The following is a 14,743-nucleotide window of genomic DNA, read 5'->3' on the forward strand; positions in this document are numbered from 1 at the left end:
CAAAATATGTAGGGATAAACTGGGAAAAAATGTGAAAGAAAACTACATAAATTCCCCTGAAATTCGAATTATTGATAGCGAGCAAGAGATATATAGAGAGAGAAAGATTTAGAAGGTTTCGACTTAAGGGTCTTCTATCTACCATTTTTCTTATAAAGATTAAATACAATTCACCTAAAATAAAGCAGCTTTTTATCACCTAACCTAATCGTTTGATTATTTAATGATTACTTTATAGCTAAACAAATCCAGAATCTCTTTTTTAAATATTCTTTTTAAATTATTGTTCAGTGCATGCTGTAGGGAGTGTCCGTATGGGGTTTTCCAGGTCCCTTCCACCGTCATGTCTGTCTGCTTGTCCCAATTGTGTGTGTAACTTTTTTATTGGGTCATACCTCCACATGCATACACACACTACCACCACAGATGCGTGGCCCGCTTTTGCGCCCTTCCCACAGGATTTCCATCTGCTCTGGGAATGTAAACCACTTGAAAATTGTATTTTCATTTCAATTGTTTATTTATTGCGGCACTTGTTCGCATTCGATTTGCCAGGCAGCGCTGAAAATTCAACAGCGAAAAAATACGGCAAACTGCAAACAAGTCTGAGTACCTTTTGCACAACTCAAATACTTTTCCAAAAACTCGCGATTTTTTGCTGAACTTTAAGCAATTGAAATGGGATTGGGGAATTACTTTGTCAAATTTTTGAAGAGTAATTAGTTTGTGTGTTCTATAAACTGGCTTAAAAGCTTTAAAATTCAGAAATATTTAAAAGAAAAGTGTTTGTAATTGTTTACATAAAATAATTATAGTTTAAATTCATAGATTCACTTACCACTTAATTTATATTTGATCTCTTCTCTTTGCAGTCCACAGTATTGATCGCCAATGAGGCAGCAGATTCCCAACAGAGCTCCGCGATGGCCAACGCCGCCGGCGGCACTGGCTCCGCCGGTATAGGTGGCGGCGGTGGAGGAGGTGGCGGCGGTACGCCCGGATCACCGCTCAGTAGCTCCCCGTCCAGCGCATCACAGCAGGCAGCAGCTGCCGCCGTCGGATTGACCCTGAATGGCAGCGCCAACGAGGGCAGCATGTCGGGTAATACATCGCCGGTGGCCAGCGGTGAACCGCTCCTGCAGACGCCGCCCACCCTTCAGCAGCAGCAGCAGCAGCAGGCACAGCAGCAACAGCAACAGCAGCAACAGCAGCAGCAGCAACAGCAGCAGCAGCAGCAGCAGCAGCCACTCCTGTGCAGCAGTCCCACATCCGTGCAATCGGCCGCCACATCGGTCACGGGCAGCTCGATATCAAGCGGTGCCCTGGCAGCCACAAGCAGCAGCGGTGTTGGCCTTCTGCCCACCACCGGACTGGATAGCATGGCCAATGGTGCCAACAATGGGGGCGTTGTGCCGGCCAGCACATCACAGGTTATTGCCCATCTGAATGCAGCTGCTGCCGCGGCCAGTGGCATTATGACAACATCGATGCAGTCACCCACCGCAGCAGCAGCAGCCGCAGCAGCGGCCACTAGTCTCAGCAGCGCCCTAGTCCCGGCCCAGTCGGTGCCCTCGGTGGCCGCCGCCGTTGCCGCCGCAGCCTCCCTTGATGCCAAGAGTCAGCCCAAGCGGCTGCATGTCTCCAATATACCGTTTCGCTTCCGGGATCCCGATCTAAGAGCCATGTTTGGGGTGAGTGAAGAATTAACCTTAAGTAGCAATAAAAAGAAGGGTTATTCATAGGGCATTAAGTAATGAAAATAAAAACATTTGATTTATTGTTATTATTAAAACTAGATATATTTATCAATAGAAATAGTCGCTTATAAATTTATGAGTAATTTTTTACTCCTTTTCTGATTATATTAGTCAAACGAAACAAGTAGAAAAACTATTTATACATCAGCATTCAGGTTAAATATTTATAATTAAAATACTTATCTTAAAACTAGCTTCAGCTGAAGAAAGAGTTTATATATATAACATATATATGTATGTGTGTATATAGTCCACCGATTCCCCATGGTCCGACTTATATACTAGTAAAATTATATAGAAGAATTACCCCATAGTTTTATTCAAACAGTTTGCTCTTCCATTTGTTCCAAAACAAATGTCGCACGTCTGTGCTTATGATTCTCAACTGGTTCTAACATCCCCGGAACGAAGTGACTGCTGCCGGCCAAGTCTCAGAAATGTGTTGTGTTACAAAAGTTGCAAGTCATTGTTTACTAGTGTTCAAAGTTTGTTGCTGATCATACATACTTACTGGTCATAGATAGTTACTGCTCATAGATACTTAATGGTCATAGATACTCACTGTTCAGAGTGACTTACTGCTCATTGGTACTTTATGTTCATTGATACTTACTAATCATAGTTACACACTAGTCATAGCTAGTTACTGATCATAGTTAATTACAGATAGTTCTATAAATCGTCCGATTCTTCCTATGTCAGCTATATATATGTATATATATATAGTCCACCGATTCGGCATGCTCCGATTTATATACCAGTAAAATTATATAGAAGAATAACTCCATAGTTTCAGTCAAATAGCTTGCTCTTAAATTGGATTCAAAACATCTCGCGCATCTGTGCATATGATTCTCAACGGGTTCTAACATCCCCGGAACGAAGTGACTGCTGCCGGCCAAGTTTCAGAAATGTGTTGTGTTACAAAAGTTGCAAGTCATTGTTTATTAGTGTTCATAGATACTTTCTGCTCATAGATACTTACTGATCATAGTTGCTTACTGGTCATAGCTACTTACTAATCATAGTTACTTAACATTCATTGATACTTACTGATCATAGTTACTTGCTGTTCATAGTTACTCACTGGTCATAGATACTTACTGGTCATAGTTAATTACTGATCATAGTTCTATAAATCGTCCGATTCTTCCTATGTCAGCTATATATATGTATATATATATAGTCCACCGATTCGGCATGCTCCGATTTATATACCAGTAAAATTATAAAGAAGAATAACTCCAGAGTTTCAGTCAAATAGCTTGCTCTTAAATTTGATTCAAAACATCTCGCGCATCTGTGCATATGATTCTCAACGGGTTCTAACATCCCCGGAACGATGTGACTGCTGCCGGCCAAGTTTCAGAAATGTGTTGTGTTACAAAAGTTGCAAGTCATTGTTTATTAGTCATTGGCTTTGCCTCTACTGTCAAGAGCTGACGTCTACTTCTCCAAACTCTAAACAAAAAAAAAAAAAAAAAAAAAAAAATAATAAAATAATAAATTCAACTATAAACACAAAACAAAACAAATCAGTGGTTGCTGATAAGCATCAAGAAAGTGTTGTTGTTACCATGAACGACGACGAAGACGACAAAAAGGTTTGGAGCTGGCAGAGTGTAAAACCGAAACCCAAGGCAATCAAGAGACCAAATCAAGACTCTCCAATATTGCTAAAGAAAAAAATCGCTCTGGACTTTGCTCCCAGCACCAGCACCAATCAATTCTCTCTCCTTAGCGACAGCACGCCAAATAACGGAAATGAAGACGAAACTGAAACACTGGATATAATAACTGAAGACACCTTAGATGAATCTGCCAAGCCACCACCTATATTCCTATCTGAAGTCAACGATATTAAAGGAATGCTAGCTTATCTCGAGTCTAAAACTAAAAAAGAGCTCTTCTTTTATAAAGTACAACGCGATGGTCATGTGAGAGTAATGGTAAAGACCATTGAAGAATACAGGAAACTTGTTAAAACCCTTACTACAGACCTTGTCAAATTCCACACATACCAGCTTAAACAAGAAAGGGCATTCAGAGTCGTTATTAAGAACTTGCACTTCTCTACGGATATCGATTTAATTAAACAAGATGTACAGTCCAAAGGCCACACTGTAAGAAACATTAGCAATATCAAAAGTCGTGTAACTAAAGAGCCATTGAATCTGTTCTTCTTAGATATTGAGCCCAACAATAAGAACTTAGACATTTACAAAGTTAAATATATTGGTAACGCTGTTGTTAACATAGAACCTCCCCGCAAAACTAAAGAGATCGTTCAGTGCTATCGATGCCAGGAATTTGGACACACAAAGTCATATTGTGCCAAAACTCACAGGTGCGTGAAATGTTCTTCTAACCACCCCAGCAACATTTGTCCAAAAGATAAAGAGCAACCAGCAAAATGTGCCAACTGCAAAGAAGATCATGCTGCTAGCTACAAAGGGTGCAAAGTCTATCAGGAACTTATATCAAAAAAATTTGTAAGCGGACTCAACCACCTGAAAAACACCAAAGATAACAATAATAAAAATGACCTTGGTACATCTCAATCATTTGCTCCGTTTAGTAATTCGACACAACAACCCAAAGACTTCCAATCATACGCTCAAGTTGCTGCAGGAAATAGCGTCTCGAACGCGTCTCTAGAAAAAATAGAACAGCTTCTAGAGAAACAATTCGAGCTAACAAATAATTTACTTAACATGATAATGTTACTTGTAAATAAGTTATGCAAGTAAATCTAAACTTAGGAATATGGAATGCCAACGGGCTTTCCAATCATTTAAATGAAATAACTTTATTTTTAAAAACAAATGCCATCGACGTCATGCTCATTTCAGAAACACACTTCAGTAGCAAATCTTATTTTCAAATTACTGGATACGATACAGTAAGAGCTGACCATCCGTCAGATAGAGCTCATGGAGGTGCCGCAATTATTGTCAAGCGCGGCCTTAAATTTAAAATCATGGACAGTACTAGAGAAAATGCCATACAGGCTGCGACAATTGAGATAAAATGTATGCATGCTGACGTATCAGTAACAGCGATTTATCTCCCACCAAGATTCTCAATAAAAGAACCGGATTTTAAAAACTTTTTCGAAAGACTGGGAACAAAGTTCATTGTGGGAGGCGACTTCAATGCCAAACATCCATGGTGGGGATCCAGACTGACAAACCCGAAAGGATCGGAGCTATACAAATGCATACGAAACAATAATATTACCACATTGTCAACTGGAAAGCCTACATACTGGCCAACAGATAATCAAAAAATTCCAGATCTAATGGACTTCGTAATATTCTCTGGAATTCCACAATCACACATGCGTGTAATGGAAAACTTCGACCTTAACTCAGATCATTCTCCAATAATAGCAACATACAGCACAATAGCCCATATGCTGGAAAAGCCCTATAAAGTCATTACAGCCTCTACAGACATTAACGCATTTAAAAGCTATTTGGACTCAGCTGTAAGCCTGGACATTTCGTTAAAAACAGGAGAAGAGATAGACTATGCTGTGGAGCTTTTCACAAATACAATTCATAAAGCGAGCTATAGAAACACGAATCATGCTCCTAATCTTCAACAACCAAATCAATTGTACCTTTCAACCGAACTTCGACAAAAAATACAAAATAAAAGAAATCTGCGAAAACGCTGGCAAGAAACTCACTACCCTGCTGATAAAAGATTATACAACAAGGCTGCATCTGAGCTTAGACAACTGCTGTCGAACTTACGCAATGAATCTCTAGCTGCGTATTTGAGAAACCTTGACCCAAACTCCTGCAACAACGAACACAACCTATGGAGGGCGACCAAATACCTAAAGAGACCAACTAAAAGAAACGTAAACATTCGTAAAGGCAATGGAAGATGGTGCAGGTCTGATAAAGAACAAGCGGAAGCATTTGCCCAACATCTGCATTCCGTGTTTCAGCCAAACGACATCAATAACCCAATAACAGAGACTGAAATCGAAAACTTTCTTGAGTCACCCTGTCAAATGAGCTTGCCTATCAAAAGCATTAAGTATGAAGAAGTTGTGACAGAAATCAAATGCTTGAACAACAAAAAAACACCAGGCCCTGACAAAATAGACGGCATCACCCTAAAAACTTTACCACCAAAATGCATTCGACTTCTCACTCTCATATATAATGCAATTCTCAGACTAGATCACTTTCCAAGTCAATGGAAATGCGCAGAGATCATTATGATCCTAAAGCCACTCAAAACAGAAACAGAACTGACCTCATACCGTCCCATTAGTCTGTTGACAATATTCTCGAAAGTATTTGAAAAAATACTATTGAAGAGAATGTTGCCAATTTTGGACGAGCTTTCCATCATTCCTGAATATCAATTTGGATTCAGGAGAGGTCACGGGACACCTGAGCAATGTCACAGGGTCATTAATGATATAGTCTCTGCATTTGAAAACAAAAAATACTGCACTGCTGCGTTTCTTGATGTACAACAAGCGTTCGATCGAGTCTGGCACAATGGTTTATTGTACAAGATAAAGAAATGGCTACCTGCCCCATACTATCTATTAATCAAGTCATATCTGACTAAAAGATGCTTTTACGTGCAGCAGAAAAGCGACTCATCAACGCTAAACTGCATTAACGCAGGCGTCCCACAAGGAAGCGTACTGGGGCCAATTCTGTACACCCTATACACGGCTGACATGCCAGGTACAAACACATGCACTGTAGCAACATATGCTGATGATACAGCCGTTTTGGCTACAAGCACATCCAAAAATGAAGCGTCTGAACTCCTGCAGCGTGAGCTAAGCTTAATTGAAGACTGGTTTCTTCGATGGAAAATTAAAATCAACTCCCTAAAATCCGTCCAAATCACTTTTTCATTAAGACCAGGCAGCTGCCCTAATGTTGCACTTAACGGCTCACCAATTCCACAAACTACATGTGTGAAGTACCTCGGGATGCATCTCGACCGCAGATTAACATGGAAAAATCACATCAAAGCAAAGTGTCAGCAGCTCAGACTTAAAACACTAAAAATGTCCTGGTTGTTAAGTCGCAAATCAGAAACCTCTCTGGAAAACAAAATCCGCCTCTACAAAGCCATACTAAAGCCTGTTTGGACCTACGCTTTACAGCTCTGGGGAACTGCTAGCAAATCAAATATTGAAATTCTTCAGCGTTACCAATCCAAAACTTTGAGACAAATTGTCAATGCTCCCTTCTACGTAACTAATGCAAACATCCACAAAGACCTCAACATCCCAACCATAAAAGAAGAAATAAATAAAATCAGTAAAAAATACATCGACAGGCTCCATAACCATGAAAACAATTTAGCCTTAAATCTAGTGGACAATAGTTTAACAGTAAGAAGACTGAAAAGATACCACATTCTCGATCTCCCCGACAGATAAATTAAACTACTGTAAATATGTAAAATATATAATAGCAGAGCTCACTGGAGAACTGCTATTTCTGTTAGCTTAACACTCCTCATAAAATTTACCTATTGTTAATTAGACAGATTGTAAATAAATAATAAAGAAAAAAAAAAAAAAAAAAAAAAAAAAATTGTTTATTAGTGTTCATAGATACTTACTGGTCATTGTTATTTACTGATCATAGTTACTCAGTGGTCATAGATATTCAGAGTTACTTAATGATCATTGATACTTATTGATCATATTTAATTACTGGTTATTTTAACAAATAAATATAATTAAAAAAATAATTTATTTGCAAACTGCAAAGGTATATAAACTTAGTCTTTCCAAAGTTATTTTCCCTACTGGTTTAATTTAAAATATAGACTCCTTGAGAATCCTTCATCATTCCTAGTCTTATTTATTTCATTTGAAGTATTGACTTCTTGAGAATTTTCCCCTCTTGACGACGACAGCTCCCGCTATAAAATTAATATTTATTATTTTGTCTACTCCCGCAGCAATTTGGCACCATTCTGGATGTGGAAATTATATTCAACGAGCGCGGCAGCAAGGTAAGTTTGTGCCAAAAACTTTTATCCTCGAAAAGCGCGCTCAGGAGCTCCCCCCGCCTGCTTAGCTCTCGCTCTCCTGGCGCCCGCCCTGCCGCCCAATTGTGCAGGACATTTTGCATTTAATTGTCGCACAATTCATTTAAATTATGCACTTCAAGTATTCCAAGGAGATGTTTTTGTCCGCGTCGCCGTGGCAACCTTGTCTGTGGAGCTGTGCTGTCTTTTTTAACAGCATTATTATGGGAGAGACTCCGGAGCCTGTGGAGTCAGAGCCTGGGTGAAAATAATTGCATAGTTACCATAGTAGCACCAGGAATTGTGCATAATTCAGGAGCAGCAGCACCTTGAGATGCAGCAGGAGGAGTTGTTGCAAAGGAGCCAGGTGGGCGGTGGGAGTGCAATGTAGGGCACGTGCATGTTGCAGTCGCCAACCCAAAAAAATCCCGGAGTGTGAGAAGGAGATGTGTGCCAATGGCCCCTTGTCCGAAAAAAAGCATGTCCTTGGCCGCCTTGTTGATGTATTTTGTAGCTTTAGCTTTATAAATATATATACCCCATATCTACGACTTCAACAAAAACAAACCCGAGAGAAGACTTTTGTTGTTATCGTTACTTACTTGACCTTTTTTTATTTTTCCATTTAGTTCCTTTTTGAAAATCGTAATCTATATACTCTATATGTTTCTTTAATTGCATGTTTGATTGCGAATGGCAGGGATTCGGTTTTGTAACATTCGCTAACAGCAACGATGCAGAACGAGCACGCGAACGTCTACACGGCACCGTGGTTGAGGGACGCAAAATCGAGGTGGGTGCATGCCAAATCATATATACCGACTTACCCCAAACAATATACACCAAACAAACACTCACACACACACCAAACACACACTTAAACACACCACACACTTCCTTAACCAATTCCCAATCATCACAACAGGAGTGTAGCGAACTGAAATTGCTTTTCAACTTTTAATCCTTGCGTGTGTCAGAAAATGCTCAATAATATTTTTGTTTACCCAACTCATTTCTCTTTTGTTTTTTTATTTTTTTCTTTACTCATTTAATCCAAGGACTAGCCCATGCACCGCACAGTGATTGATTCTTATTTGCCTTTCATTAAAAATTAATTACGCATTTCTCCTTTATTCGCATTTTTCCCTTTTATTTATTTTTTTTCTGATTAATGCTCACTGGCAAGCCGCAAATAATTGCCATTTAAAATATGCTGAAAATGTGCAAAGTACGCGGAAAAGTTTCGCTTGTCCGCCGTTGGTTGGTTAAACAAATTAACTGAGCCGCAGAAAAGGCATCCGCGAGTATTGCAATGTTATTTCCATTTTCGTTGTCGGCCAAATGGCAGCGGAAATCGCGCGAGTCTAATTAAGTCTCGCTCTCTCTGTCTCTCTGGCTGCAACCGGATGCGGAAATGCACATTCACACAATCCTCTGACGTTTGTACGCTGAAAAGCCTTCGAGTATTAATTTTTTACATTTTTTTCTTGTAATCGAAACAAATGAGAATTAATAAAATTTCGGCAGAGATATGAAAGCTATTCCATTGAAAAGGTCCTGAATTGAAACTGAATGCATTTCTGTTATATTTATTTGTAGGATTTATAATATAATATCCCTGACAAGCTACTCTTTGTTATAAATTTTTCGAAAAAAAATACGTTTCAAAGAATTTTTATTTGTTAAAGTGGTAAGCTTTGATATCAACCAAAAAAGTCCTTTATTCCGGTTACAAAAACGCCAGAGAAACCTTATTTATTTCTCTATAAAATATCCTTTTTATTTTTCCAAAGGGAAAACCATTAAAAAAAAAGAAGAAAATCCCCTTCCTACACCTACATATTTCCCACCAACACCAACACATTTTAAACACAAACTGCAAAAGATTTTCGTAATTGTTAACTAACACATAATTTATTTCTACATTCTCTATATACATGCGATCTTTATATATATATATATCTATACTCTGCTATGTGTGTGTATATGATATAAACAAAAAATAAAAAAATCTTAAAAAAAACCTCATCACCAACAACAACAACTACAACAACCACGCTCGCTGATCTATAAAAAATCTTTTTATATCAAAATAAAATACAATAACCAATTGTGAAGGTGAATAACGCCACTGCACGTGTACAAACCAAAAAAGTGACAACAGTACCCAACGGTAAGTGACCCTAACACACACACACTATCACAATTTACACTTTAAAATACATTCCAACACATATTAAAATATATTCACATGCACATGCTATACAAACACAAAGAATTAAGAATTAAGTAAGAAGAACTCTTGATTTAAGAATTTATTGGAATTAAATTACTTTCACAATTAAAAATATTCCATACCAAAAAAAAGTAACCTTGGGACAAACTTGTTTAATATTATTAAAAGAAAATCAAAGGTTCTTAACTACAGAGTTTTCTGTAACCTTAAGTATTGTAGTAGTGGCTTTTTTCTCCGTGTAACCACATGGCAACGCGCTAAGTTTAAGCCACATAATGAAACAAGTTCAAATGCTCGCCGAAGAAATGCAATTACGATGAAATGCAACAGCAATGGCAGCAACAACAAAACTAGAAACAACAACAATAACAATAAAAGTCAGCTCTATTTAAGTGTGCATTGTTTTTGCTGCTATTGTTAGTTTCTTAACATTCTTTAAGTTTTCGTTTTAGTTGTTTTTTTGTATTGTTTTCCTTTTTGTATTTTTGTTGTTTGTTTGTTTTGGAACTTTTCACATCAACTTCTTTGGTGGCCAAAAACTGAAACTGACTGAAACTGAGAAATTGAGTTGCCAGCAAGAATGCCACGAATGTGTGTGTGTACGTTTTCCTAATGAAAATGTTACGTTTTTCCTCCCATTTTCCCTTGCGGCAGAAAACACACACGCTAGTAATTTCCACTGTTTTGTGTTTGTGTTAATGCTTGAAAGCAATCAACAAAAAATGAAACTTGTTAACTCTCGATAAATGCCACTAACTTGCGGGAAAACCATATTCAATATACATATACTTATATATTTAGTATATATCGTATTTTAGTGATTTATTTTCTTGGGGTTTGCGGCTGCCTAACCATTCAAACAAAACACATCCAAATAATATTTAATATACATTAAATTAATGCGTATTTTGTGGTTTCAATTAAGTTATGTTTAATGCGTCTGCTATTTGATTATTGATAACAATTTATGATAATGATATTTATGATGATGATGATGATGATTGACCAGCGTTATTTATATGATTTTCATTTTGTTTTCTCTCAAACACCCCACACAGTTGTACTGACCAAAGATGGTGCCATACCGGCCCCAGCTCTAGGTGAGCCAAAATCTAAAAACAACCAAAAAATAAAACCCAAAATGAAAAAATGCATAAATCTTTTTTGTTTTTTGGTAATTCGTTTATGTGCCTGCCAGAAAAAGAAACCATAAACTAAGACACGAATGCTTGCTGCTTGCAGCTTCCGAACTATATCCCTCCGTTCCTCTCTATATATATATATCCGTTCGATCTAACCGTGAGGACATCTCCGACATACCATATATGCCTTGGCATGTTGCACGTTAACTGTTGCTAACTGTGTATTGTACTCGTCCTGTCGTCCCCAAAAATTGATTGGCTGAATGAAATCTAAATTCAAACTGGACTCCCCCAAAAATATACTCCACTTCATCCTTTAAAAAATAAGCTCAAAACTTCAGTCCCAGCATGTTACCAAAAAATAAATAAATAAAATACTTAAACAGGCTTAGGATTGCATTTCCCATATCTGCTGGCAATTATTTTCCATTTAAGTCTTTGCTACATCTCCCCTTCAGTTTTATAATTGAATTGTGCCTTCACAAACTGATTGAATTGGCAAAATATCTTTAAAATGTATTTTAACATCTTTCCACACAATACCTGGGTAAATCTTCTTATACAATTATTGATGCCTACAAAATCTATCTATCAAAATTAATACCCCAATCATTTACTGAGCTATTTATTCCCTCACACTTTCTATGCTCTTTTTCTGATTTGATTTGATTTCTTCCTGGAAATATGTATCCCTTTTAAAGTTTGTTCAGCTAGAAGTACTTAGATATATATATTTTCCCCAGTACCATTTGCAGTTTAGAACAGTTCCCTAGAAGTTGTTTCTTACCCCAGTTTCTTGTAGCAAATAACTATAAAAAAAAGGGATGTAGAGAGAGAGAGTTAAAGAAGTTGAAACCGGGAAAAAGTTTTTCCCTGCGAAATGTATAATAAATAATACTGCTGATTAAATCGTCTCCACTCTGTTTGCCATTAAAAAGTATTCACAGCAGCAAAATCTATACTTTGCGAGCGCTCAATACGATAAGCCGCTTACAAACCGACCAAACCAGAAAACTGAACTGAGCTGAACCCGGGGAGCCGTGAGATTGAAAAGGATGTGGAGAAACCTCCTGGTAAAGCGGCTCAGGACATTGCCAGCTTTGCTCTCCAGCTCCGGCTTCGGCTTCGGCTCCTACTCCATCTCCATTCCCATCTTCAGCTGCTGCTCCCCGGTGGTCGGTTATCCTTCTGCTGATGCAAAATGCTTTTGTATTGCCAACAAAACTTAGAGTCGGACACAGAAAAAGGCCAATATGATGGCAGCCAGAGATGGAGAGCAGGAGATCCCGTTTGCCTTTTTCCCACAGAGCTTCCCTTCTTGCCTTGTCCTGGCCACTTCCTTGGCCCTGTCCTTGGCCATGTGCACGTTCACCTAATGCGCTTCATTTGAGTTGCACTAAATGCTGCAGGAGCCCAATATATATATAGGGTTTTTTTAGTTGCAGTCCTTCCTAGTGATATTATATGCACTAATAAAAACAGTAATTGAATGTGTTTCTAATTAAATAAAAAATACGTGCAAAAATTTACCTTAAATGTTTGTAAACAGTTGATATATGCATACAATGAATTCGTATTTAGTTTGAAACAGCAAAACAAAATAAGCGAACAAAGAGATTTGCAAGATATTTTTCGATAATATCGATTATTATACATTAATTACTTATAGATGGTATCTACAATTAAATATCTATAATATTTATAGTTTTTGAATGATTAAGATTCCCTAGCTAGTTAAATATTATATTTAAAGACCTTCCCTTTTTTCCAAGTGCCTCCAGACAAGGCGAAGAATTGAAAGGACAGCTGAGCAGCTCAGAGCTTGCTTTTCCCTCGCTTCTCTCTGGCAGTCACTTTATCACGTTTCGAACTGGCTCCTTTTGCATGGCAATCGCCTGCTGCATTATTACCCAGCCAGGAGAGGAGGACGAGGACGAGGATGAGGACTCACTCACGTCGTTGTCCTGCTCGTTAGGCAGCAGTCATGGGCTCCACGAGGAGTCAGAGCAGTCAGTCACCGAGTCCCACAGCCAGTCAGTCAGTCAGTCAGTCAGTCAAGCGTCGGCAGTTGGGATAATTGCAAATAAACCACAAAGTTGCAAACATGTGGCTCACACACACAGCTCCCCAAACCCACACATAAATTTAGCAAAAAAAAAGAAAAGAAAATAAAGTAAAGTTTTCTGGTTATCCTTGAGGGGGATTCCTTTGGGGTCCTGCCGCAGAAACGTTTTATTCTGCCCTGTGTTTTGTTATGTCTTATGCAAATGCGATGCCCCGCACACTTACTTGGTGCATTTGCAGGAAAATTTACTCCGTATAGGTTGATTTTTCCCCCGACTTCTGGTTCATCTCCTTGCCATTTTAACTTTCTTGGCCTGAGCTGTTTTTCTTCCTTACTTCCTTCCTTCCCTACTCTTTTTTTTGCGTTGATCCTTTGACATGTTAAACTTAATGCGCCATGCCCATGCCCCGTCGACTTTTCGTCCTTGTTCCCCATGCCCATCAAGCAAGTGTCTGCTTCTGTCTGACATGTCTCTCTTACTGCATTTTTCGGTGGCATTTTCCCCTCCCCCACACCCCACCCGCCTGCCGCTTTTTTCTGGGGTATTTATTTTGCCATTTTCCAGGGCAATTGCAGACTCCTGCGAATTTCCATGGCACACAAAGACGAGAGCGAGAGACAGGAGAGAGGGAGCTCATTGTGTAACCATTCGATTGGTGGAGGGAAGCAATCATTGCTTGCTTATTTGTCATTTTGTTAAGCATTTCTTTTGCATTTCCAATGAATGCAAAAGCTTATCAATGGCTCTATTTTTGCACAAAGAGAAAACTGTGTTAAAAGTAAATACCAAGAATCGTTTGAGAACTAACAATGTATCGATAATAAATAGAATTTTGTACATAATATTGAAGAGTTAAAGGTGGTTAACTATGAAATCGATAGTTATTAAATTGACTGATCACCACTAATTTAAAGGTCTTGAAATATCTTAAAAGTCTTGAAAATAATAAACCTACATATGCTCTAAATCTGGAAAAAATCTTTATAATATTGGTAAAGCCTATAGTCTTGTAATTTTTTTAGCTGGAGCTGGGAAACCTTTGAATACACCATATTTGTATTTAAATTTATCATTTAAGAAGCTAACAAATTTATTATAAAAACAAATTCAAGCTTAAATGGGAATTTAAGTATAAAAATTAATATTTATCTGGTTAACACATTTCTTTCCCTTAACCAAATCACTTTCTATTGAATTTTCTACCTAAAATGAAACCCTTATATGCATAAACCCAATCGAACCCACTTATTTATGTGAGCAAGTCTTGTTTTGTTTTCATATATGTATCTAAATACCCTTCCCCCTCAGTTGCCAACAAATGAGAGAAAACACAAGGATGCTGCATGCGCCAGCCAAAACAATGAAAACACAAATTGCCACAAATCAATTAGTATTCTGCAGTATTTAACCAATTACCATAAGCACTAAAAACAAAACAAAACAAAACCCAAAATCGAAAAAAGAAAATCAATCTAGTATCTGTAATAGAGCTCTGCCTGTTTTTTATATATA

The 14,743-nt window shown here is 38.1% G+C and overlaps 1 protein-coding gene across 49 annotated transcripts in view; it reads left to right on the top strand.

Annotated features, from left to right (window-relative positions):
- The window catches only part of Rbfox1 (RNA-binding Fox protein 1), a 148,669-nt gene that overhangs the window by 118,831 nt on the left and 15,095 nt on the right, over positions 1 to 14,743 (top strand). For 27 of the 49 annotated variants that reach the window (XR_015272975.1, XR_015272982.1, XR_015272976.1 and 24 more), the window contains 5 exons: positions 873 to 1,691; positions 7,719 to 7,772; positions 8,488 to 8,580; positions 9,906 to 9,960; positions 11,082 to 11,123. Coding sequence is in view for 37 of the 49 variants with exons in the window: in XM_086838749.1 (XP_086694875.1) it covers positions 873 to 1,691; positions 7,719 to 7,772; positions 8,488 to 8,580; positions 9,906 to 9,960; positions 11,082 to 11,123 (1,063 nt within the window). In the remaining 12 variants the exon portion in view is untranslated. The remainder of the gene's footprint in view (positions 1 to 872; positions 1,692 to 7,718; positions 7,773 to 8,487; positions 8,581 to 9,905; positions 9,961 to 11,081; positions 11,124 to 14,743) is intronic. The other 22 variants (XR_015272978.1, XM_086838750.1, XM_086838753.1 and 19 more) reach the window with 2 other exon arrangements.

Source organism: Drosophila serrata, unplaced genomic scaffold (assembly GCF_035046125.1).
Source record: "Drosophila serrata isolate PLE 108 unplaced genomic scaffold, ASM3504612v1 contig_359, whole genome shotgun sequence".
In the NCBI taxonomy this organism is placed as follows: Eukaryota; Metazoa; Arthropoda; class Insecta; order Diptera; family Drosophilidae; genus Drosophila; species Drosophila serrata.